This window comes from Tympanuchus pallidicinctus, unplaced genomic scaffold (genome assembly GCF_026119805.1).
Source record: "Tympanuchus pallidicinctus isolate F22 unplaced genomic scaffold, pur_lepc_1.0 scaffold2, whole genome shotgun sequence".
In the NCBI taxonomy this organism is placed as follows: Eukaryota; Metazoa; Chordata; class Aves; order Galliformes; family Phasianidae; genus Tympanuchus; species Tympanuchus pallidicinctus.
In genome coordinates, this window is record NW_026294721.1 from 40,400,847 (window position 1) to 40,426,156 (window position 25,310).

General features: G+C 44.6%; 1 protein-coding gene across 4 annotated transcripts in view; it reads left to right on the forward strand.

Moving 5' to 3' along the window:
- The window catches only part of SHROOM3 (shroom family member 3), an 83,109-nt gene that overhangs the window by 27,391 nt on the left and 30,408 nt on the right, over positions 1-25,310 (forward strand). For 2 of the 4 annotated variants that reach the window (XM_052681881.1, XM_052681882.1), the window contains exon 1: positions 11,977-12,092. The exons of the other annotated variants lie outside the window; for them this stretch is intronic. In XM_052681881.1, coding sequence (XP_052537841.1) covers positions 12,067-12,092 — 26 coding nt within the window. In that variant the 5' untranslated portion in view covers positions 11,977-12,066. Of the gene's footprint in view, positions 1-11,976; positions 12,093-25,310 lie in introns of those variants that run through there. 4 annotated transcript variants of the gene reach the window in all.

The following is a 25,310-nucleotide window of genomic DNA, read 5'->3' on the forward strand; positions in this document are numbered from 1 at the left end:
AGTACTGCATCCAGGCCTGGGGCCCCCAGCACAAGAAGGATGCAGAGCTCTTGGAACAGGTCCAGAGGAGGGCCACTAAGATGATCAGAGAGCTGGAGCACCTCTCCTATGAAGAAAGGTTGAGGAAACTGGGCTTGTTTAGCTTGGAGAAGGCTCCGGGGTGACTTCATTGTGGCCTTCCAGTACTTGAAGGGAACGTATAAATAATAGGGGGTATGACTGTTTACATGGGTTGATAGTGATAGGGCAAGGGGGATTGGTTTTAAACTGAGACAGGGGAGATTTAGGTTAGATATTAGGCAGAAGTTTTTTAGTCAGAGCGTGGTGATGCACTGCAGCAGCCTGTCCAGAGAGGTTGTGAATGCCCCATCCCTGGAGGCATTCAAGGCCAGGCTGGATGTGGCTCTGGGCAGCCTGGTCTAGTGGTTCATGGCTGTGCCCATGGCTGGGGGTTGAAAGTAGGTGCTCTTTGAGGTCCTTTTCAACCCATGCCATTTTATGATTCTATGATAGTTCACACCTGCATGAAGCATGGAACTAGCTCTTCCAAAGGATGCCTGTAAGCAACAGAAGGAAATTGTTTGCACCCAGACCTTGTTGCACCATCTGGGTCAGCACTGGTGGGAAGAAAGTCTCTAAAGTCTCCTTCTGCTGGCATAGGCTGCCCAGAGAGGTTGTGGATACCTCATCCCTGCAGGTGTTCAAGGCCATGCTGGATGGGGCCCTGGGTAGCCTGAAGTAGCACCTGATCTAGTGGTTGGCAGCCCTATCCAAAGCATGGGAGTTGGAACTGGATGATCTTTGAGATCCCTTCCAACCCAAGTCATTCTATGATTGTATGACTCTAAAGCAGACTTCACAGAGTAAGGCTGACCTAACTAAGAGCAGGAATAAATCCTTATAATACACATGTTGCAGCTGGCACTTGTCACAGGAGGGGATCCATTGGTGTGGAGACAGCTGAGCAAATGCTACTCTCCATAATTTCAGCAGTAATGAAGTCCATGATGTTCCAGTGTGTAATCATGAGGAATTACATACATGGCATTACATTCATAAGCACCAGGGGAAGCTTTTTAGACCTATTAACTTGTATGGCTCATAGAGGAGAAGCAAAACTTTCTTAAATTGTAAAAGGAAAAGTAGAGACTTAAAGTTTAAGTCTGGAGTTTTTGAACATAAAAAATATATATATAGTTAATTTAAGTGTATCTTTACATGTATGATAAATAGTTTACATGTAGTTCTTGTTTTAAGAAGTAATTGGTGAGATGCCTCACAGAGGACTAACAATAGGGTGGAGAAGGCAGTCATCATTCTGTAGAATGGCTCTGTGTCCTCAGAGTGTGCATAAACAATAGCTTGCAGCAGTGCACAGTACAGACATTCCCAATGACTTGTTCCTGTTTATTATAAATAGGCAACCCACAGGATTACTATTCATGGGAGAATTAAAAGAGTTCATCCTGTTCTGAGAGAGAGCAAGAAGACGTTCCTAGGGAATCTCATAGGATAACAGACAAATGAATTTCATCAGCATCTTGGAAATGTCTTAGACTGGTTCATCGCTGCAGAGCAGACCAGCATATGCGATTCACTGCTTCTGAACTGTTGGTCAGTGGCACGTCAGATCTATTTTAAGAGCATACTTGGCCTGCAGACCTGGTAATGATAATATGCTGATCTGAATCTACTGTTGCTAGGTTAGAGGTTTTCACCTGTGGTTAGTAGCTACACTGCATTCCCAATGCTAAATTATTTTTAGATGAGGTTCCCTTTGCTGTTTGATTGAATTGCACTGTGGTTGCTTATGAAACCGTGTGAGAGAAAATGGATTGCTCTTCCTACCACACAGCCTCTCAAAGACTTTTGAGGGCTAGCAAGTACCTTTTGGCACACAGACCTATTAAATTCAGGCAAGCCCCAGGCACTCATCTTCACTGTTGTTTAAATACTGTTTTTCCTTCAACAAATTCCAGTTGGCTTGAGCCCCTGTCAACATGGGCAGGGTCCGTGTACAAAAGGGCAGCTGAGAATTCAGCCCCCACATTTTGGCAGATTTGGATCTAGGTCCGAAACTACACTTGGGATATCTTTCAGTGCTTTTTCCTTCATTTTCTCAGACACCATTCACAATTTCTGTCTATTCTGGGGTGACTTCATGGCAACTGTGTGCCTGGTGGTCAGGGAACTGGGATCCAGCCAAGTGCTACAGGAGCAGTGGGGTGCTCATCATCACATGCTTACCTCAGAGTTGTGCAAGCTGTGCTTAACTGCAGATTACAAAGTGATAAGTCAGCGCTCCTCTCTTGGTCTTATGTTAGGTGCCTCTCAGCGTGTTCAGTGGGAAGGGAGTGAGTGAGGGCAGCAGCACGAACACATAAAGTAGAACAACTCTTGGACAGAACAAACCAAGAGGACATGTTAAATCTGGAACATGTTCTTGTAGGCATGACGTGGTGTGTATAATAAATAGAAAGCTGAGCCCAGAGTGGTTATGATGCAATTCAGAAATGCTACAATTTCTCTCAAAAAACAAAACAACAACAACAACAAAAAAACCAACACAGAACTGTGGGGAGAGCACTCACAGCTGTATTAGATAGGTTAAAGCTTCAGAAGTTTGGCCAGGCACAGGACTCAGAGGGGTGGTCCCAAGAGGCTGTTTTCTCCTGAAGATATTACAGTAGCAAATGCATGAGGATGGGGCATGTTTTATTCTGTGCTCAGGTGGCTCTGCCTTTCTCCACAGCTTTCTCTGAGTTTTGCCAGTAATTCAGTGTAGATTACCCCACATTTAAGCAGTGAGAATCAACTGAGAGCTGCCTCATTAAGTGTTAGGCTACTGACTTGCATGTGGGAATGCAAGCAAGAACTCCCAGTTGTTCCTTAAACCTTCATCAAGCTGATAAAGTAAAAGTGACCACTGACCTAGAAATGGGGCAGCTGCATTTCTGGCAATCACCAAAATAGCCTCTCGGTGACCTAGTTTCTCCTAGCATCAGGCTGCACAAGTGTGAAGCCTCCCTCCCCAGTAAACTAATCAATAATGCTTCCTGCTGCTGAGGTTTTTTGAGAGGCTACAAATGAAGAGCTAAAATGGGAGGAATTGGGAGGAACCATGATGCTAGTGACTGCTTGGAAAAATCCAGCTTTAGATAAGCTTTGAAGACAAGAGTCATTCAGCTGTGAGTGAAATTTTTCAAAGCAACTGAACAGCTGCTTGGAGCCCAGATGACCAAGTCCCAGATTTTGTGCAGCTGAAATCATGCAGGACCCCTTACAATTGCAATCGCCTGAGTTGCTGCTGTTTAGGGAAGTGTGACCGTATATCTGGTATTTAATCCTGAAGCTATTGTGAAGTTTGCTTTTCCAACCATACAAATATTACAAGGGAGTATGTATTGTAGCTTTCAAAATACAGAATATGAATAAATAAGCTAACCTGATTTTCAGCCTTTGGGACGATTTCTCAGTGTTTCCACTCACTTAGCTGCAGTTCTCAAGAATGGAAGCATGTGGACTATAGCAGAAATTACAGCCTGCCTGCTCTGCAAGCCCTATCTGTCCGCACACGGATGTATCTGATTTCCATTCTGTATCTTTGTTAGCCTTCCTTTTTTACACACAGCTATTAGCCTGACCTTATCTCTGCAGTTAACAATATCATACGTTAGATGTGTCCTTCCGAAGCTCCTGAAGAAGCTGCTAAGCCTAACCAGCACACCAGGTTAGAGGGTTTCAACCGTAACTTTCTCTTGTAAGCCCTTTTATTTTAATTATCTTTTTTGCTTTCCCATTTTGGTTTTATGCAGAGCAACAGTGACATCCATTGGCCTATTAAGTTTATCAGAAGCACTGTACAAACACCGTGTATTTACTGAAGGTGGAGTGCGGGACTGGAGGCCTCCAGCACAACAGTTTCTCATGTAAATAGCAGCTGCTTGCTGTCCAAAACAACAGCCTCTCTCCTTCTGCAGCAATATGTTTACATTCTCCTTTCAGGTGCTGAGGGTGCTTTTTAAGATGTAGTTTAAAACTGGTATGGTCATTTCACGAGAGACAGGAGGACGTGTAGGTAGAAGTTAAACTGCAGCTATCTTAGAAGCAGAAGTGTGGCAACTCGGAGCTGGTGCAGTCACCTTTCTGTGTGTCTTTTGCATGTCAGGGATTAGTAAATTCTGATTTCTTTGAAGAACTAACCCAGTTAGGAAAGAGTTAATGCTACTTCAGCTTGTGCACTGATTACAGTATGTTACATTTCAATTCCAAAAATTAAAAATCCAGTTGCTTTTAACTGCTATATCCTTTCTTGAAGACAAGAGGTTAGAGGCACCACAGAAGAGAGAAATGGAAGAGAGCAAGACCTGCAGTGGAGGAACTGGCAGCAGGAGGGTTGTTTAAAATAAGTGAATGGAGGAGTTAAATAATTAGAGAATTCAGTACACAAACAAAAATATTCAGCTTAGGGAGATCTGGAGGGTTCTGATCTAATTCCAAAGAAAACCGAAAACTATTCCATTTATCTTTAATCTTTCAAGTAAGTCAGTAGATGTTTCCTGCAGACGTTTCATTGGAAAAAAAAAACCCAAAAAACAAAAACAAAAAACCCCACAACAGACAACCAGTATCTGTTGTAAATTTTTCACCAGTTGCATTGCCATGTCAAGGTCAAACAACCTGTGTCTGACAAGCAGAAATGGGTTTACAAGCCTGCGGCCCCACCATTCACTGCCCCATGGCAAAGTACGATTGTTGCAGTTTGTGTCTGCAGTGATGATGTGCCACAGTCCTCTGCCTCGTGACAGCTGGAACTTTAGCCAGCAAGATCAGCACAGGATTTTCCCATTCCAGCCTCACCAGAGAGAGAGGAGAAATGAGCATATCCTGGTGCACACAGTATGATTTTGAGTCTAGTTCGTGTCTTTTAATTAGCAAGGAAGCTGTAAATGCTGTAGTCAGTGGCAGGAGATCCATGGGAGATCCCATTGAAGGATCCCATGCTGTTGATCTGTCTTGGAACATAACTGAGGGGAACTATACATACGAGTATAACATCTTTCATTCATTTCAGCAGCTTTGGATTTGTTCTTGTGTCCAGTACCCCTGAGAGATCTTGACTTAGATGATCATTTCCAGAAAGACAGCCCTGGGAACGTGTCCAGGTGATTCTCAGTGTACTGGGGAACTACAGACTTCATTTCGTGTTTGTGTGTACAGTGAGCAAGAGGAGATCAGATGGAGAAGCTTAATCTCCTGCCCCTCCAAACTGCCACCTGTTGGAAATGCAGTCATCCAGCCAGCTTATGTGACATCAGCCCTTAGAGTATCTTTCCTTCACCAGCATGTCTCTCACATTGCCACTTTCCATATTTGCACGGCTTGCAAATCTTTCTGCTGGGTGTTTGAGATGCTGTCATCTCACATAGCTCATTCCAGGCAGCTGTTTTGTCAGTGACTTATTTATTTATTTCAGCTCTGTTACTCATTTCTCTGGCTGATTCCTCTCCCTGTCACTCCCTTGCTCTACAGGTCAGCAGTGTACAGCGTTTGGATTTGCAGGAGCTGATCTTCCTCAGCCATTTCCAAATGGTGGAATTTCCCTGGCTGTTGACTTCTTGATGCCTGTGGAGTTCTCTTTCTCATTCCTGCAGTATGTGGTTTCATGGGGAGTGGCAGTCTATTGGCTCAAGTTTCTCCAGCTATACTTTGTATACATTTTCCGTGGTCAGGAACCAAGACTGAGCTCCAGATAAAATCCTACTGTTTGCGGATAACAACGGATAACATTGTTGTGCTAACAGACATTTGCATGGGAGATATGAAAACAGCCCCATTCATACCCTCCTGAACAGGGCTGGGTGGCTACAACGGCTTTGAAATTTGAGGTGGGTTGTTGCTGGATTGCGTCAGGCGTTTCCACAGCTCTCTGCAAGCTACAGGTGCACCAGCCTTATCTGCAGGAGCGAGAGGTTAAGGATTCTTGCCATTGCTGCAAAGCTCCTGCAATCCCAAGGAAACTGTAGGCTTCTTAGGGCTGTCCCTTCTGCAGATAATAAAAGGCTGGATGGGAAAATAACTGTCTCTATTCTCCAGAGCAGACTTACGTGCTTTCTCACCTGTAAAGTAGAGATGGCCCAGGAAAGAAAAAAAAAATACAAGTGGCTTCTGGAAATAAATGAGCCGAAAGCTGGTTTTCTTTGTAGAAAGCATATTGTCATTTCATTGAAGAACAGAATAGCTGAAGAGAGCAATTGTGTGTACAGCACCATACACAGCACGGAGTGCACCAGCAAGTTTTTATGTCTGTGAGACCTGCATTTATGCAACCTTTCCGGTCAAGACAAACAAGATTATCACTCTCAAGTGCACTTGTAGCCTGGAATAAAAGGAAGGCTTTCTTTGCTAGTGCTGAGAGGAGCTAGGGTTTGATGCTATCCTGTCCCATTCCATAAAGACATTGTTCTGTTCATACCTAATTCGTAACAACCTGTGCTGACTGCTGTTGTCACACGTTCACTTTCTGTACCATACATGCAGATACTTTGTTTTGCTTTCCTACTACAGCAAACAGGCAGAATGCCACAGACTTGAGGCAGCAGGGAGACTTTAATGTAGCAAATGATCTCGTAAGCGAGATTCTCCTAGGAGCTGCTGTAAGATTTGCACAGGTGTGCGGTGTGGCCCGTTTCTCTGCCTGCCTGGTACCCCAATGGTTACAATGGGGATTTTCATGGGCATTCACGGCTCTGCTGTAGCAAAAGGAAAGTAGATGTTTTCCCATTTGCTCAGCTTCCAGTGCTCTGTTCCCCCTCCCCCCCACTAGAGCTGTTTGCATGTTTTCAGCAAACAGTGCTTTATTACTGTCTTGCTGAAAGGAGGAAGGCAAAATTAAAAGAGAGAGAGAACATCTTGTTAACCTGCTGTTCTCAGATCTCTCCGATAAGGACAGTTCCAAGTGCGTGAGAAGTTTCCTAGTCTGAGATTTTATTTACTTCTGAAAGAAAAGCCACCTTCATCCCATTATTTTATTTTCAATACAGGTTTTAATTTGGTGAGAAAATATCTTCCCCATAAAGAACCTATTCTGCCTCATTAACTCCTACAAAAAGCATCCTCCCCACACTCGAAATGTTAAAAGAAGCATAAATTAAGGCTAAGTTTGCTGTTTGCTTCTTTAATCAACAAACAACCTTAATAGGGACCCACAAAAGGTTCTGTAAACTAAATTTATTAGTGAGCAGGAAAACAGGCTTCAGCTGCGGTGTCCTCCCCTTCCCAGCCCCATGCATTTGGAAGGGTGGACTCTTGGAGGGATGCCTTTTCTTTGTGGGGCCTTCCTCTCTTAGGCAGGTTGCTGTGGTCCCTGCACTGCCTAGAAAGTCATAGATCTCTGTCAGACTTTTGTGTTGCAGCTAAGCTGAAGCAACTTAGGACAGAGTCTGTTAATTAGGTCTTTAAAAGCAGCCTCTTTTTATTCTTTGGCATACAAACGTCCTTTTTGCCTCTTCTTTTCCCTAAATCTGCTTGTCAGTAACTCCAAAGGAGAGATTTTCACAGCAAGAGAAAGCTACCATCCTGGCTGCCTGCCTTTCACCTCTCCATGAAGCTTGAGAAAAAGTTAGCTACACATCTGTTTCTCCACTTTTCCTTTCCTGGATATGTTTAGGAAGCTTTCCTCTATTTCTTCTTTATGCTATCCTATTTGTCGTTGTTTATGTCTCAGTAATATCTCCTCTCACGCAGAGTGGTGCTCGTAGTCACTGCTGCACTACGATCTAAAAAACTAAAAGGTTGAGGATGAAATCTAGAAAGCTCTGGTGCTGAGGACAGGATGGTGGATCAGAACATTAAGAATTATCTTTCCTGAGCCAGTATGTATGAAAATACAATTTCTTCCTAAATTCCTCTTCAGATAACAGCAGACTTCTGTACAAACCTCTTGCAGTCAATTAATTTCAATCTTAAACTAATTTTTCACTGTTTTTATTTGAGAGCAGTGTCTGTAAAAAAATTCAATAAGGATTTTTTTCAATGCTGCAGAGTTTGTACTTCTTCACTTCCTTAGTTACTTTCTCTGCTATCTTAAATGCACTCTGAGATATGCAGTGCTAGGATAAATTCCAGGAAAATGGCTTTTGTACACAGGAGAAAATGGCATTGACCAACAGAGAATAATTTCTGAGATTTATCTGAACTCCTCCTCACCTTGCAGGAGTTCATTTGAATTGGATTTGAGCCACGCTGTGATGTTTCTCTAAAATTCCCCACACTTTATGGACTCAGCTTCAAACGATCCTGGCATTGAATGGCTTTTGGATCAGGTTTGCAGAGTCCAAAGGTGATTCTTTTGCAAAACCTGAAACTCTCTCGAAGAGCTTCTTTTGCAGTTTTCTGATCACTGCCCCTGGCGGCAGCCCCTGCTGGCTCTTGCTCTTCATGTTGTGTGGATAGGTCAATGCTGAGAACAGCTCCTTAAAGCTCTTTTAAATGCAATCCATGCTTTATTTCAGATACTAATTACCTCTACCCATCCCACGCTTTCCCTTCCTCCACCAGCAAATGTGACACAGGTTTTGTGTTTCACACTAGCAGCCCAAGCAAATGCACAGACTGATCCTCATTTACTGTAGCCTGGCATCTGCACTGCCTAGAAAGTCAATGACATAAATTGCAAGCATGAGACTGTTTCTTTTTGGGGCCATTGTCCTTTCTTCCTGTAAATACAGACTTTTTTTTCCCATTTCTATGAAGCAGCTGGAGCCCAGCTCTTCATCCAGCAGCTTGTGTTGCCAGAAACATGAGGACAGGCAGACAGGGAACATGGGAAGAGGGGGAGCACAAGGCTCCAGAGCTTATGGCCATTGCGATGCCACTGCACTCCCAGTATTATCACCTGCCTCACAGGAGGCATTTCTGTTTTATTGCAATGGGAAGAAGGAAGTTTTCTCATCTGCCTTGGAGCACGTAACAGTACCTGGCACCAGGCAGCCCTGCCTCCTGTTGCTGGATCTCACTGAGTTACAGGGCCCAGGAACAGCAGGGTGAATTCAGCATCCTAGAAATGCGGTAGGATTTCACATCTTCTGTGACACCTGGGGTTTCTTAAGGTAGCATGTTTTTTTCAATTTGATATTAAACTTTAAACCTCTTAAATCTCTTAATACTAGTTTCTCTTTTTTTTTTTTTCTGTTCATCTGGGGGTTTGAAGGGCTTTTTTTTTAGTGGTAACAAGAAGAATGCAAGAGAAAAAAAAAACCAAATCAAACAAATGGCTGAGTCCTTTGTCTCCCCAGAGCAGTTATTTCTGTCATCTCTGGTGAAATATATAGCAAAGGGGAAGGTGATACTCGGGGTTATTCATGGCATTAGTTTGAAAAATGTGCTTGAATGCTTGGTGGATGTGGGGCTGTTGTACCCACTTATCTCGTATACGCATTGGTCCTGCTAATACACTCTGGCCTGAGCATGAGGGAACTTGCTATGTTTATTCTTCCATCTCTGTTACCAAGATCCATCAGGAACATGAACTGAAGCAGCTAGCGGCTTGAAAGCTTCCACGACCCTCAGAAAAGCTCCATGTCTGTATTTGACAAGTTACACAGCTAATATTGTGTGGTCAGCTGGCCAAAATGCTAGATTTTACTTCAGAGCAGTTGGTGACAGTGAAGGAGTTGATGGCATGTGAAGTGGGTTTCTGAACCTGAATCTTAAATCATCGTGGTCATAGTTTGACTCTCCCCTTACCAGCCAGAGCTTCGGTTGCACTGCCTCTTGCAACTGGTTCCCAACAATTCTTTGCAAGAATGGTGCAAATGCAGCCTCTGGGTGTCTTCATCTACTGCCAAAGACAAACACAGCAAATGCATGTCAAGGTGGTGCGTACGCATATTTTTTCTCAGGTTATCCATCGCTGCTCCAGACCCAGCTGACAGGTTCCAGGGCTGAAGACAGCAGTGCATGCATTGGCTGTTGGCTGTGATGTGAGAGCTGAAGCAAAATTGCCTGCCAGCTTCTGATCTGATTCACACTGCTACTGGGTGAGAAGAGGCATGGAGGCGGGCGAGGTCTTCCCTGTGCTTGTTGTTACTTTTACGTGTCTCCGTGTCTCCGCTGTATTTTGCTTAGCTTCTAATTCACCTTGAAATAGCTTGGAGAAACACATGGGAAAACCATCCGAGAGCTGGAGGGTCCAGCTGTAATTTCATTTTTTTTCCTTTAAACCAAAGCACAGAACTTACCAAAGGTTGTGAGAACATAAATGGGACAGGGGAAAATCCACTATACCAGTGACTACAGTTTGTTGAGAGGGAGCTTTCATAACCTTCACACATGTGCTTAAATAGGATTAAACTGACTTCAGAAGCAGACAACAAACAGGAAAACAGAACTGTGCAAAAAATGTTGAGAACAACCATTTGAGTCTTCCCCCTGACTCTTTCACTTTGCAAAATGCATCATTTGATACTAGTGGCACCAGAATCTTCTGATAAGGAAATAACACTTTGCTATACCCTATTTTCTCATTTGTATGGAAAGATATTTTTTCAGAATAAGCACTGGAGGGCTCGCATTCAGCCTGGTTCCTGCTGAATGAAGGTACAGAAGTAGTTGAGTTTGAGCCTAGCTCTGTCAGAAGTGCGGCCCTGCTCGCTGTGCAAGGCAGTTGTCATACTGGTCCATAACAGACTGCTCTGCAACACAGAGGTTGAGCATGCACAGGACAGCGTGTCACCCAGGGCTGCTCCAAATGAGTGGTGGAAAGTCACTTTTCTGTTGAATTACACAAAAGCAAAAGTACAGTTTTCCAAGCTGATGCTTGGAAGAAAGAGCAAATGTCATCAAAAAAGGTGTGAACGTGGCTTTATATAAACAGAATGGCTTTTGCCTTGTAAGGCTAATGAGGAATCCTAGCTAGGACACCACCACTGCTCTGCGGTGCATTATCCAGAGATAATGGAGGATTGTGTACAGGTTGGCAAGAGTATGGTCCATGCGTTTTAGAAAGAACTGTCATATAACACAAAATTGAAATGGCATCACTGATACTGGAGAGACACTAGGTGAGCTCTGGGCACTGGGCACCTCCTGGATGGGGCTGTCATCACTCAGAGCTCTGCTCACCAGCATGGATGTAGGCTTGACCCGCACCCATTTTATCTGGAAGGAAAGCTACAAGTGATCATTGTTCCAGGGCGATATGGCTGGAAGTTGTATTGAAAGTTTCCTTTTGTCAGCACTATGAACTTGCTGTGATCACCTGTAGTTAATTCCCACTTGGCCTGGCTGCCTGTCATCTGACTCAGGGTGAGTAGCTGGTGCTATCATAAGCACATAATGCTTATGCTATTGGTGGTTTTGTTTTGTTTTGTTTTGTTTTTGTTTTGTTTAATCACAGGGGGACAAATGTACATGAGCTTTTATGATTACATCCCCGAAAAGGACTTTGCTTCATTTATCTGGTAACTTCTGGGAAGCTGTTTACCACTTGGTATCTCTCAGAGTTGTTGGCCAGGATGCAAAGTACACTTAAACTCTTTCAAATCTCAATAAAACAGTTTGGAATCATTTTATGAAGGAAATTATTGTAAGCCCATCTGGCGCCTAATGAAGTGAACCTGAATAGGTAACATGCACCGCATAGGCTAAACAGGTGACACACATAGAGAAAAACTATGAGAGAGAGAGGTGGTAGCAAGTAGTCGTGCCTCCTTCTGGAAAAAAGTGATTTTTGATGTCCAAGTCATCACAGATGGAGGCTGTGCCCAGGTAGGCAACATCATGCCAGGTTTTCTAGGGGAAATAATTTTTACAGATGGAAGGAATCATTTTAAAGTAGGACAAAATAAGTTACTTATGAACTGAAATAAGGCTATGTGTGTGGCATTTTATGATCACTTAATGGGAGGTGAGGTGAAACCAGTACCTCTCTTTTATGAAAAGTGCTTAGAGAATGGAATCCTTTCCCTGTTCTGGCATACTCAAGTGAAGGGTGCATCTCATGTCTTCCCTCTGCAAAATACAGATTTCTACCTCTAAAAAATCCATGGTACCTGTGAAGAACTCATGGGCATTCCTGGAAAAATGATCTGGTAGGTGCTGGATATGTTGCAATGCAATGGCAGCCACCTGCTTGGGATCGACCAGTGCATTTCTCTCTCACCCAGCTTAGTGTGGCTTGTGAAGGCTCTGTGTACAGCCCCTGGGCTGTGTAATCGAGCTGAAGCCAGTAGAGCCAGTGGTGGCCAAGGGCAGTGTGAGTGCAGGGCTGGGCAGCAGGGGGACTGAAAGGTCTGGGGCTGACAAAGGGCTGTCTGCTTCACACTCTCATGTGGGATTTGTGGAGCCTTTTCGGGGCAAGGGAGGGGTGGAAGGGTCAGAGTGTGCCTTGCTGGGCTTTGCTCTCTACTTGCATTTTTCTTCAGTTGTGTGCACACTGCTAGAACCATGGCACTTGGCTGTCTCCGTGGGGCTGCAGAGTCCCATTGATCACTTTTTCCAGAGAAAATGGTGAGGCATCCTAGCAGCAGATTTCCTGCTTGCATACTATGTGCAGCTGTTGCATGTTTCTGTAAGTAGTGCTCTTGGAATTAGCTCGGCTGGTGCATGCCTTGCAATGAGAGACAGAGATGTTTAATCACTTGCTTGGAGTGATCTTTAAAATGGGTAACATTACCAGCAAACATCTTTCTTTCTGCACTTGGGAGGAATGTGACCCACAGACCTCCTCTGCCCATTTGCCTTCACTCCAATTTTCTCCTCTGTTTCTCCTGCCCAGAGATCAAAAGGTCCCTCTTTCTCATTCCCTGCTGTAATAATTCCTTTTTAAGAGTGCTGTCTGCATGTTCCCCTGCCTACACCCAGCCTCCTTTTTCCTGTCCACTCAGATCACCCTGCCCACGCAGTGACACCAACAGCACTCGCTCAGCCATGAGTATTGTAGCTCCAACCCTCAGTCGTGTTTTGCCTTCTTCTGCCCAGCAAGTGGTGGAGTGACTTGCAGCACTCCCTCTGCTATCAGTACTCGAGACACTGGGAAGGAAACCTGTTAGCAACATGGAAATGGAATGAAGACAATTTCTGCTGGCTACAGACCTAGCCCCAAATCTGTGACAGGTCAGACATTTGAAATTAAGCGCTAATTGCCCATTACAAATGCTTATTCATGAAAGTCTCCAAGTGGAAGCTTATTTGTGCTCCAGATTCCTGTAAGAGTGCAGTTAGGCATCTTGAGCCTCCCCACACAAAGCCTACCTTTATATGAGCAGGCGTACAAGCACACTGCACAGCCGGGTTAAAGCATACTGCTGCAAATAAATAATAACCTGGAGCTCAGCCAAACTCCTGTAAACCAGGGCAGACACAATGACAGTGTTTTGTAGTTCTTGTACCAGCCTTAGGTCAGGCCTCACACTGCTCCAAAAGCAGGATGTCACAGACTCCCACTATCTCAGCCTTCCTATTTGACAGCCTCACCTCCAGGATAGCACCATCCCTTCCTTTTGACAGTGGCAATCGCCACTGGTCTGCCCCTTCCTCGGTTACCTAATATTCCCCTTTTACCCCCATCTCTCCTTTCTTGTGGATGTGATAGGGATGTAAAGGAGATCTAGAGGGATGCAAATGAACTATTTGCATGCCTGGCTTTGCAGTCATTTCCTTTCTCTTGGCAAGTGCTGTATTGAAAATAGGCAATTCTGTCCAAAGAACCCAAAGTGGCAGGAGAATATAAATATCTAAAGCCGGGTGATACACAAGCAGAAAGAAGAGACACATGAGAAGATATTGTGCCTGTTTGAAAGCCATGATTTAGGGGATTGTTACCAAGTTTAACTCAAGTGAAAAGCTTGGCTAACCGTGATGTGATGCATGCTTGCCTGTATTCAAATGAGAGCCACTTCTCTCATCCTTTATATTCTCACTGGACCAGTGCTTGAATTAGCAACACTGTCCTTTGGGTTGAGAGAAACACAAAGAATTTCAATCATCAGTTGTTCTTGATGAGCAGCGGGTTGTGGGGGGTTTTGATGTAGCAGGAGCTGCTGCATTAGCTCTGTTCTAGTGGTAAGGAGGAGGATCAGAAGGGCAAATGTATGCCTTTGAAAGAGGAATCTGATGCAAATGAAACCAGCCTACTTCACCCTGATTAGATTTCACCATGTTGTGACTTCAGAATGCATTCAGCAACCTGGCAACAGGGGCAAAGATTTGAGAAATGTCCAGAAGTTAAAAGGATGCGGTTCCTATGGATTATCAGTGTATCCCTTTTAAAAAAAAATCTATCTTTACTATTCTTTCAGCAACTCGAGGCAGGCGTCAAAGAAAAGTATTCAGACAGACAATAAAAATAGCTGGGCCAAGTGCTCTCCAGCAGTGACCTGATCCTGTCTCGTGTGCTACGGAGGGCGCAGATTCCTTTGCAGTTACAAACAGGCTCCAGACTGGAGACAGACTCCATTTCAGGCTAATTCAAGTAAAGTACGTGATGATAACCGATGGCCAGTGCACAGCAGAGTTATAATGGGGAGAGGGCCACTGTGCAATGTGGCTGCATCCCAGTTGTGCTGTGACAGCTTACATTTCCCCGAAAAGATGGAATCAAATCTGTGCTCTAAGGCATCACACTAAAAGATATGCTATAGCCCTTATGGAAAGATCCAGCCTGAAGTGCATCTATCTTCATAGTGTTGTCCCAGTGAGGCAGGGAGAAAGAAACCATCCAGCTCACAACATCTTCGTAAGTGGATTTCCCATTGTTTTGTGCTCAAGTATGTTATGGGTATGTTGTTCCTGGCTGTTCCAGGCAAGTTACCAAATCCCACATACAGAGGATGAGAGGTATGGTAGCAAGCATTAAAGAAAAGCAAGAAAATACCTAGGAAACAACATATTTACAAAACCAGTCTTGCCTGTGTCATTTCTCAAGTGAAGGGCAAGAATGAATTTAGTTTGCTTCACTGAGCTACAGCACTCAAAAGATCTGGCACTGCATTGTGTTTTGCACAATGTGAGCTCCTTTTTGTGAGAGCGAAGCAGAGGAAGGCTGGGTCTGCTTTTAGGCTCTGATACAGGCATCACACAGACTTGTAGTTTCCTTCTCTGGTTTGTGGCTGCACATGTGGTGCTGCTAACATAGACATGATGGTATACCATCCATGGGCTGGAGTCATCCATGGGGATTAGAAACTGCAATACATGAAGTGGCTGTTGCAGGTGAGAGGTTTGTCTTCTAGTTCGTTTTATATTTCTGTGTTTTCCCTGGAAGATAATTTTGACTCAGTTTGCTTGATGTGCTGGAGTCCAGATCTGGCAAAGGAGGAGAGAGCAGTAAAGCCAGCAAAGGGTCTTTGGATCAGAGAGGTGTGTGTTGAGAGGTAGACTGAAAAACAAACATTTTATGGGGCCTGGTAGCTTTGTTGTGAAGGGTGGCAAATCTTCAGGCTGGGACCTGAGGGCTATCACTGCACGAAATACAAAAGGAGCTTAGTTTCTAAGTGGCTAATGAGTTTACTACCTTGTTTCTGTCAAGGGTTTTGCAGGGGTGATGCTGATTAATGTGTCATGCCCTTTCCCCAAGCCTATCCCCTTCCTCTTCCATTTCACCAGGCTCTGTCTGACACCATTTATTAGGCTACTTGTCCCTGACTTGTGAGGAATAAATATTGACACTGATGGCTACTTAATCGGATTTGGTTTTGCTTTTTACTCTGTGAAAGAGTTTGGCACTTCTAACTCAAGTGACACTCCATTTCAGACTGGATCCACCCAGACTTAATTTTGGAAGGATTTATTTTTTCTTAAATGAGGATGGTCACAGCATATCCTGTGTATGAGGGGAGGATGAGATGAGATATGTGCATTACTCTCCTTTTTCCTAATGACATGCAAAGCAATGATGTCCAGACTGAGACTACAGCTCACCCTATGCCTCCAGCAAAGATGTGGCTTCCTTTGAGAGAGTGCTGATGTTCACACTGGAAATAACAATTTGGATGTGTGTTGTTGAATAGGACTTGTAAATGGCCTTCTTCTATTTAGCTGTAGAGTGGTGCATCTGATGGCTGTTGGTGGCCTGAAGACCTCAGATCAGCCTGCCAGTTGGTGCTGAGTGGGTGGCCATCCTCCCCAATGCTTTGTTAATGCATTTGGAGTTGCTCTAAGGAAAAGCATTTCATACTGTTTTAAACACAGTGGTTGTGGGTGGGTTTTTTAAAATGTGCTTTAAGGGACTTGTGAGGAAGGTCCCATTAACATCCCATAGCCATCTAGATTAAGTGGAGCTTCCGGGGCTATGAAAAGTTTATCTACATAGTGGCTTTAACTAGGGACTTAGGTTCCTGGAAGCCTGGCAGGGCTTACTATCTTTCTGGAAAACACAGCCTTTTGGTGATCTGTAATATCATTTTTCCAAGCGCTCCTGCAGGTCGTTTGCTCCATTGGACAGGATCTCTGGGGAAGACTGAGCTCGTCTAGGTTGGTTTCTCATCCCACTCTGTTCAGTGCTATCAGCCTGGAGCCCACTTGCCTTTCCCGCTGTTACACTTCCCCAGCCCACTGAAACAGGAATAATTGCTTCATGTTTGCTTACAGGCCCTTCTATTTTTTACCTCCCTGCCACTCTCCTTTATAAAACCAGTTGCTTTGTGCACATCTCCGCAGCAAGCCCCTCGCTGCCAGAGCAAGAACATGCATTATGGTGGCCTTCCCTGCACCCCAGCTCCAGGCTGGATTTAGGGGACAGGGCACGTGACCTGCCCTCACCTCTGTTCCAGAAGCCACGGGTGCTGGTTCCTCTTTTGGGGTGGCTTGTGCAAGCACAGAGGGATGCACTGGGGCACAGTGGTGTGTGAGAGAAGCCCGGGAGTTCCTCTCATGCAGTGTGTCTTGTGCTGGTTGCAGTCCTTGTCCTTCTCCAGGCCTTTAAAGGACAGGTGGATGCTAAACATAATTTCAGTGAGAAACTAATATTTACTTATTAGCTTAGCAGACAGTATTTCTGTTTCTCACCTTAAGCACTCTTAAAAATAACAGAAACAAACAAAAAAGAAAGCTAGAACATCACCAAATCAAAGGTAACTCAAATGGCTTCTCTTCCATAAGTTTCACAGCACATAGGCTGCCTGCATTAGTTTGCAGCTGTGTTTATAGATGAAGTCATTAAAAAGCTGTGGTATCACTGCTGCAGGAGGACAGTAATCACAGTAAACTCACTGTACTCATTAAAAATAAAAATGCAGGGAGATGATCAGCCAGATGGCAAGTCAGCTGTATTCAGCATGATTTTGTTCTCTTGGTGCTTACTCTGTAGGCTCTGTATGTATCTGAAAAACTCAAGTCTTTTTTGCTGCTACTAGGCTGATTTTGTGCCCTCCCCTGGCCATTGGTTTTCCACTGGATCTGTCCATTTAATTTGGTGCGGAGAAGATGTGATGAACCAACAGTATTTCTTGTCTCGGATGGCTGGATAAGTAACCAGCATAGCTGGGTTGTGTAATATCTGTTTCTTTGTTTTGTTTGTTTGTTTGCATTTCTGTACTGCAATTCCCTCAGAGCTACAGCCCTCTGAATTCTGTGCAAAGTGAAGCTGCAGGTCCTGCAAGATTCTGCATTTTGTAAAGCAGCTGGCTGAATCCTCATCTCCTTACTCAATCCCTGCTCATTTATCACTCAAGCAAATCTGCTAGAATCCTGCGGAAGTGAATGCATGTCTTGTTGAGTAAGGGACTTGGTAATTTGTTCGGGAAGACTTGGTTGAGTGGGATGGAGAAGTTGTTCGTAGGAAGTAGTTCTTATTATGGAGATTAGATATTGCTACACCCATGAATGCAATTTAGCTCTGTAAAATGCACTCCACTCCTCATGTTATTGCAATTAAAATCTGGCGTAGCAGAAAACACTGCGAAGCAGTAAGGTTACAGAGCAGAGAGAAAAATCCAGCAGCAGACCAGAGTTGGTGCCTGATGCTGGATGTCTACCACATCAGTGACAAACACGAATGTGGGCTTTCTTCTGCCCTGTCAGAACAGATGCCCAGATTGTCACCAAATTTTTTTCAGAAAACGTCTCAGCTGCTGTTCTAGCATTTGGTAATTCACCTGTATTGTCAAAGGAGAGCTGCTAGGGTAAAAGTTATGCCAGATTCCTTGAAGTGCAGTGCGTATGCAAGCCAGGAAGAGAGAGATCCAGCTGTGCAGATGGAAGATTAATGCCCTCTCTTGCTCATCAGTGCCATCTGCCACTGGAACAGTTTGTATAAAGCATTTCCTTAATCTTTGGCTTTAAACCATTTTAATTGCTGGTCTGGACTGACCTAGTTTGCTTTGCCTTCGGCATATTAGGAAACCCTGCAAATCATGGCACCAGCAGTTTGAGTGCAAAAAAAGGAATTCTGGAAAAGATTTTTCTGGTTAGTGAATTTCTCAATATGAACAGAACTTCTTCAGCATGCAGTGCTTGTTTTCTGTTTTTGGTTGTTTATGTTGTTGTTTTTCCATGCAATGTGTAGACTTTGATAATCCTAAAATAGAAATGGGTTCTTATAGTTTATGAGTACAACTCTTGCTTCCTTCTTGTGACTGCTTTTCTTTATGGGAGCTGCAGTTTATTCCTTTATGGTTGTTCTTTACAGTCAGTTTGTGCTTTTCTTTATATTGTGTAAGAAAAGTTAGAAGTTGTAATTTAGATTAAATGACTTGTGATCAGCATGATTCAGCACTGGGATATCCCAGGTCATGTGCAGATAATGTTATTGTGTTACTTGAGCACACTTACCCTTAAAGGGATGAGTGTGTTACTGATCCCTTTCCCCAGGTGAGCTCTGCAACACATCATTCTCACTTGAGACACTTCTGAGCACTTCTGCACCCCACTCTATTATGGACAGGTCTGAAAGGCCGTTCCTAATCACCTCGTTGTTCTCAGCGGTTCAGGAAGAACGGTAAAGCTCTGCTTCCCCAGCCTAATCACCCAGCTTCCTCAAAGACTGGTATGGCTTGCTGTCTACAAAAATCTCTTGTGATGCTTCTGAGAGTCCTGGAGATAGAACTGAATGAAAAGGTCAGAAAAGTGTAGCTCAGGACAGTGCTGGTTTATACCAGTGAAGATGAGAATCCTCTTCTTCCACTGAACTACATCCTGAAACACTACAGTATTAAGCCACAATCCTAGAAAGATTTGGGTCAGAGCTGCACAGAGAGCACTTTTTCCATACAGGAACTCCAGCGGGATGTGAAGGCAGAGCGCTCTCAAGTGGAGTGAAATCAGGGCCAGAGACAGACCTATGTTGTGCACAGCAGAGCAGAGTAGCAAAAGCCCATCTCTGCACAAGGCATGTGCTGGTGCCAGGTAGTAGCTTGGAGCCATACTTTGGCAACCCTCTGCCACTGCTGTGCCAGAGGACAGTCATATGGACGTGGTGTCGTGCCTCAGTTTACTTTTGAGTGCCGTGATACTCTCCTAGCATTCGTTAGATTCAGATGGAGAATGAGAGCTGTTAGAATCAAAGTGCATGGAAACTAGAGCCTGGAAATGTGAATCTGAGCACTGAAAGGTTTAGGCTGGTCTATCTGTCTATCTGCAAGCTACAGGTAAGGAGGAGTTGACTTTTGTTATCCATGTGTATGTACAACCTAGGCATTGCCTTGACATGCTCTGTTGGGTGGCAAGCTACAATTCATAACCATGAGCTTATATTATAAAAAGCTAGGGACTGAGTAGGTATAACAACTCATTTTTTCAGCTCTCTAGGTTATTCCTTGCAGCTAGGGCTCAGGTTGGCAGGACCATGCAGAGAACTGCACTGCGACCGCCTGTTCAGGGCACAGGCAGTGTGCCCAGCTCCCTGCCTGAATTCACACCGCTGTCTGAAGGAGAGCTGATCATGCAAAGCAGGGGAAGGCTTGTGTTTCAGAAAGGCTTGGTTTAGGGTGTCCTTAAAAGGGTGGCAGTCGCTGGGGTCGAGGTCTGGGTGCAGAGGAATGCTATTAGCAAACCTAAAGACCAAAGTGAAAATGCTGCATATTGTGGACCCAAACTCAGCTGGCACAAACTAAAAATGTGCATGTGAGTGCCTTTCTAAGTATCCCGTAATCCTCCAGGGCAAAACGAGGATTAGGTCTCTCTTGAAGACAAAGAGGGAGTTCATTTTCTCAAAGATGCCTTGGCCAATTCCAAATTAAGTGTGGAACCCAAATGAATGCGAATACTCCTTTCAGATCTCTGCTTGCAAACAGGTACAGTGCAGAAGCAGCTTATTTAAGTGTGTTTGTGTGGGACTGTGCAAACACAACGTGGACAGATTGTGGGATTGAGGTCACGTCAAATAAAACCCATCCAATCTCAAAGAGAAAGCCAGAAAAGCATTGGGCAAGTAGGACTAGGTGGTATTGCACAGTGAAAATCCAGTCTCCATTCTGCAGATTTTTCAACTCTGTAACAGAACGTTAGTGCTCATCTTCTGCCCTTAATTTGCAGTTTTTTAAGTTGGAATTAAGTGATGAGCCCTCCTAGAAGGAAAGGTAGGAGCCTGATTTCATTACAAGTGACTTCCTACCATGTACTCAGCAGGACTGGATAGGAGCTATTAGACTGAAATTGTAGGTTTTCAAATGTGAGATGTATTTGTCTAAAATTTCCTATGCAAGCTGTCTCTACACTGCATCTTTCCTGGAAAATTTCTTCTTTTTCCTTTTGTTGATTGGCTTACAGCATGCAGATCAGCTCTACTAATCTCATCTTAACAGATACCAGCACAGATGTGCTTGTGATATATATGAAAAATATTTGTGTTTGTATTTGCATCTTGGAAGCAGCAGCCAGCAGCACTCCAGTTTGAAATTGTAAATTTTTTCCCTGGAGCTTTACAGACCCATCTTAATGCAAGAGTTGGACATCATTGTTTCTGGTTGAGATGTGGATACCATTGCTGAACTCTGTGGGAAAAACACCTTGGTCAGTCTCAAGATTAATGTGGGATTTCATGTGAGATTTCAAACATGCCTTGCTTTGCATTAAGATGAAGCAAAGTCCTTCCATGGTTTTCAATGGGCAGAACATGTTGCATTTTGAGGTGCCCATGAAACAGTTTTGAATTCCTTGTCTGCCTCGTTAGGCTCCGAACTTGTAGCTGAGTTTGTGAAGTCCTCTATCTCAAGTGAGCACCATAAATTGCATGTTAGAGATTTCATACAGGACCTGAAAACTTTTCCTTGTGAAAGCTGATTTTTTTTTTTTTTTTTTCTTGTAATGGGAAAAAACACCTTGTCTGCTTATTTCCTAGCTGGTTCTAGGTTATGTTGGGCACAGACTCACAAACCTGTTGCCACTGCCAGCTGAGTGCCACAGGTGGCCAGGGGAGGACCTGAATCTTTGTGCTCTGACAGACAGAGCTGCTTCCACTTCAGCCAAAGGAGATTCTGTAAGCGTGATGGATATGTGGATTATGGGCTATTTCTGGAGCAGCCACAGGAGATAACAAAATAAGAAATACGTAAGCAAGCTGGCTTCAAGCAGAGCAGGAAGATCTGCAAAGCAGCATGCCCACTGGACAGGGAAAGGCTGGTGCCCGAGGTGAGCGCAGTCTCCCTCCCTAGCTGGGGGGAACCTTCTCTTTATCAACAAGAAGGAGGCAGAAGGGCTTTCTGTTTGCTAAGAGAAGAGGACCTGTTGTGGAGGTGGCGTTCTCATTCCCAAGGAGATGTGATTTCAGCCCTTCAGGCGCTGAGAGCTCACCCTCACCCTGCAAGATGAGGATAGCCGGAGGTGAAGCCACCAAACTGCCCTCACCTCACTGGGCAGAGCTGGGGAACTCAGGACACCCTGTGACATAACATAACGCTATTGGGATGACCCTGCAGTCTTAACCCCTTCATCTCCTTCTCTGTGGGTTTGATGGTGCTGAGTGCTGCTTTGTTGCTGGCTTCTCTTTATTTCTGTGCTTGTGCTGTGCTGTTAGCTGCTTGTGTAGTGGAGCAGGATTGTCTCTTGCATTCTGGTTTTAGACAAAGGGAAAGTCTATTAAGTAATGACTAAAAATCATGGTAGGAAACTTGGAATAGGAGTTATTGCTTTAACTTCGATTTCAGCATCATCACCATGTGAACTGCTTTTCTAGGAAAGCTTTTAATTCTGATACTGGCTGTAAACAATCCTGGGAGATTCAAATGATTTATAAAACAGAATTAAAGTTCTGTCCTCTCTTCTAGAAGCAACACTTGGCTTAGAAATAATGAGACACTACAAATTACTAAACCTATTAATACTTATAGATGAGAATCTCTAGGACCTGGATCTTCTATTGCCGTGGCAGAAAACCTGGCATTAGTTCAAAATAAATGACTATTATTCCAAGAGGTGGAACCATTGGAGAACTAGTTATTATGAAAAGATAAGCATAAAAGCATAAATGACCTTTAAATTATTCCTGGTGCTGTTTATGGATGATCTCAGCCCTGCCCTAGATTCATACCTGGAACCACTGGGAGCTAAGCAGAAAAGCAGCATACAGGATGCCAGTGCAGATAGAAGTGTGCTGGAAAATATGCCATCAGCAGCAAAACTTCAGAAGCTCGGTTTTCTGTGACTTTCTTGTATGACCTCTCCCCTATGTGAACCATTGCCAGGGAGCTAAGCACTCACTGCAGTATTTTCTCAGTGACAGACACAATTTGTACTACTCCCATTACTCTTTTTATGAGTGCTTAGCTCTCTGAGGCTGATACCTCTGCAAAGCATGGTTGAAACAGGTCTGCAGGTTCAGACACTGTCACTGGGGGATCTGCTGGGCAGAGGCATGCATCCACACCTGGTGACTGGGCATCAATTTGGAAGCGATAAGGAAGTGCAAAAAAAGGTGAGAGAGAAGAGCCAAGAGCTTGGAAGGTGAAGATAAATGGTATGAAATATTTCAACTATGCATGTAATGGGAGGTCAGTGCAGGAGGCAGATAAGAAGGCCAGAGGAGGTCACAGAGGGTTATGGTCAAAAGCAAGAGATCTCCCTAAACCATCAAATGAGCTCTTCTAGGATTGTGACAGGCCATATTTTTAGATGAGAGAGAAGTTAAGCAGAGTGCTTTTGTACAGCTAGTCATTGACATGTGTGGTATTAAAGGCACTTTGGAAGAGTATAAATAACATTTCATAACTAAACCAGAACTTCTCAGAAAAGAAAAGATTTGAGAGACAGCTGCCAGCCTCAGGTGGGAGATGGAGATTTAAATAGGCTGTGCTAGGTTTCCTGTCTCCTGTGTATGAGCTTCACTACAACATGATAACGTAAAGAACAACTGTGGGCCACTCCTTGCTGGGGATGCTTTTCAACTATGCACTTGTGGGGCACTTTGCAACATCCCGAAATAAAATGCAGCCCCAGCCTTAAGGACCATCCATGTGGGCCGGGTGCTCTTGTAGGGGCTGGCACACTGTGCCGTCCAGCCACTGGCTCGAGCTTTTGGAGAAGGGTTGCTTGAAGGAGAAGTTGCAATGGCCAAGACACGAGGTAGGCTCTGGGCATCTTTGCAGAGAAGTGGCTGTTGACGTGTTGCTGTTTAAGAGATGAGTGCCCTCCTGGTGGTGTAGGAATGCCTCAGAAAATCTGGAATAAGCAGCCAGGTTGTGTCACTGAGTGTGGGGCAGAAAGCTGAGAACATAGGGAAAAGGCTAGGTTGTGGGCACTATTTCAGGGAGATCTCCATCCCTGCATGTGTGCTTGTCTGATGGAAGGATCCCCATTTATCAGGTTCCCCACTGGGCTTGATTAACGGCATTATTTATAGACTGCCTGATTAGTTTTCAGTGTCTTAGTGAGCCTGTTGTTCCACATGGAGCCCAGTAATTAGAGTTTTTTAAGAGGCTTGAGAAAAACTCCCCTGCATTTCCTCCTTACTTCCAACCAACAGCTCCAGAGCCCATGCAGGTACTAATTAACGACTCTTTGTCTTTCTGGGGTCAGTCTCACAGTTCTGCGTGCTGCCAGGCAGGGTTTTCTCCCTGTGAGAGGGAACACCCAGGCTGCTCACCCCTGCTGCTTGTGGTTCAGATCTGAGTGGATCCATAGGGGAACACCTGGAAGGGGCACACAGGGGAAGTTCTTCCCACAGTGAAGCCAGGAGTCTGTGCTGCCTCTTGCTTTCTTCATGTGTTTAGAAAGCTGTTGAAAAAAAATGAAAAAAGTTCTAAGTGCTGGAAGATCACTAGGCTGTGGTGATGGGGAAACTGTGGGCATATGCTCCTCTGCATCAGTTCATCTGACTGCTGGTTATTCTTTTTTTTTTTTTTCTTTTTTTTTTTTTTTCCCCACATTTTGGGCAATTTCCCAGTCCTGCATATTGTTACGAGCTATTTCTGTGCTAGTGGAGTGAAGAGAAGGCAGGAGCAGCATCCGTCTGCAGGAGTGCAGCTCCAGTGTAGCCTAGTGATAGTGCAGGGTCTGGTGGAGTGGAAGACATATGAGAAGCGGTTGAGGTCTGTGGGTTTGATCAGCCCAGAGCAGAGAAGTTAAGGGAGACCTCATGGCAGCTACAGCTCCTCACAGGGAGTGGAGGAGCAGTGCTGAGCTCTGCTCTCTGTGGCAGTGACAGGACCTGAAGGAACAGCATGGAGCTGTCAGGGGAAGGAGAGTCAGGGGAGTTAGGGAAAAGTTCTGCACCAGAGGGTGGAGGGCATGGAACAGACTGCCCAAGGCAGCAGGTGTAGTCCCAAGCTGCCAGAGTTCAAGAAGCATTTGGACACTGCTCTCAAACATAGGGTCTGATTTTTGGGTGGTCTTGTGTGGAGCCGGAGTTGGACTCCATGATCCTTATTGGTCCCTTCCAACTTGGGATGTTCCATGATTCCATGATTCTGGGAGGTCCAGAGGACCTGTTCAGAAGCAGAACAGGGAGAGTATGACTCAGTAATGAACAGTTACCTGTGTCGTGATGAGGGCTATAGGCAACAATGGGACATCCAGAAGGCTTTTCCCAAAGGGCTCAGCACCTACTGTGCCTCAAAGACAACAGGAGTTGCAGGCACCGGCACTTCACATGTAGGACTGCAGGGCCAGCTCATGCAAGGGTGACCCAAATCAAGAAGGTAGCATGGTTACCTCTGGTGTCACCCCAGCATGATCCTGGCTGTGCAAAGTCCTCAGGTAACCTGCATCTCCTCTTTGTGACCTCCATCAGCAAACCAGAAAAATGATCATTCCCCATAGATGAAATGAGGCCAGGGTTTGTCCTGAGACAACTGTCTCTGCTGAGATCCTGCCCCCTCTGATGTGACCCTGCTGCATGAGTGCCATTCTTTGTGTCCATCTCTGCTGCATTTTCATAG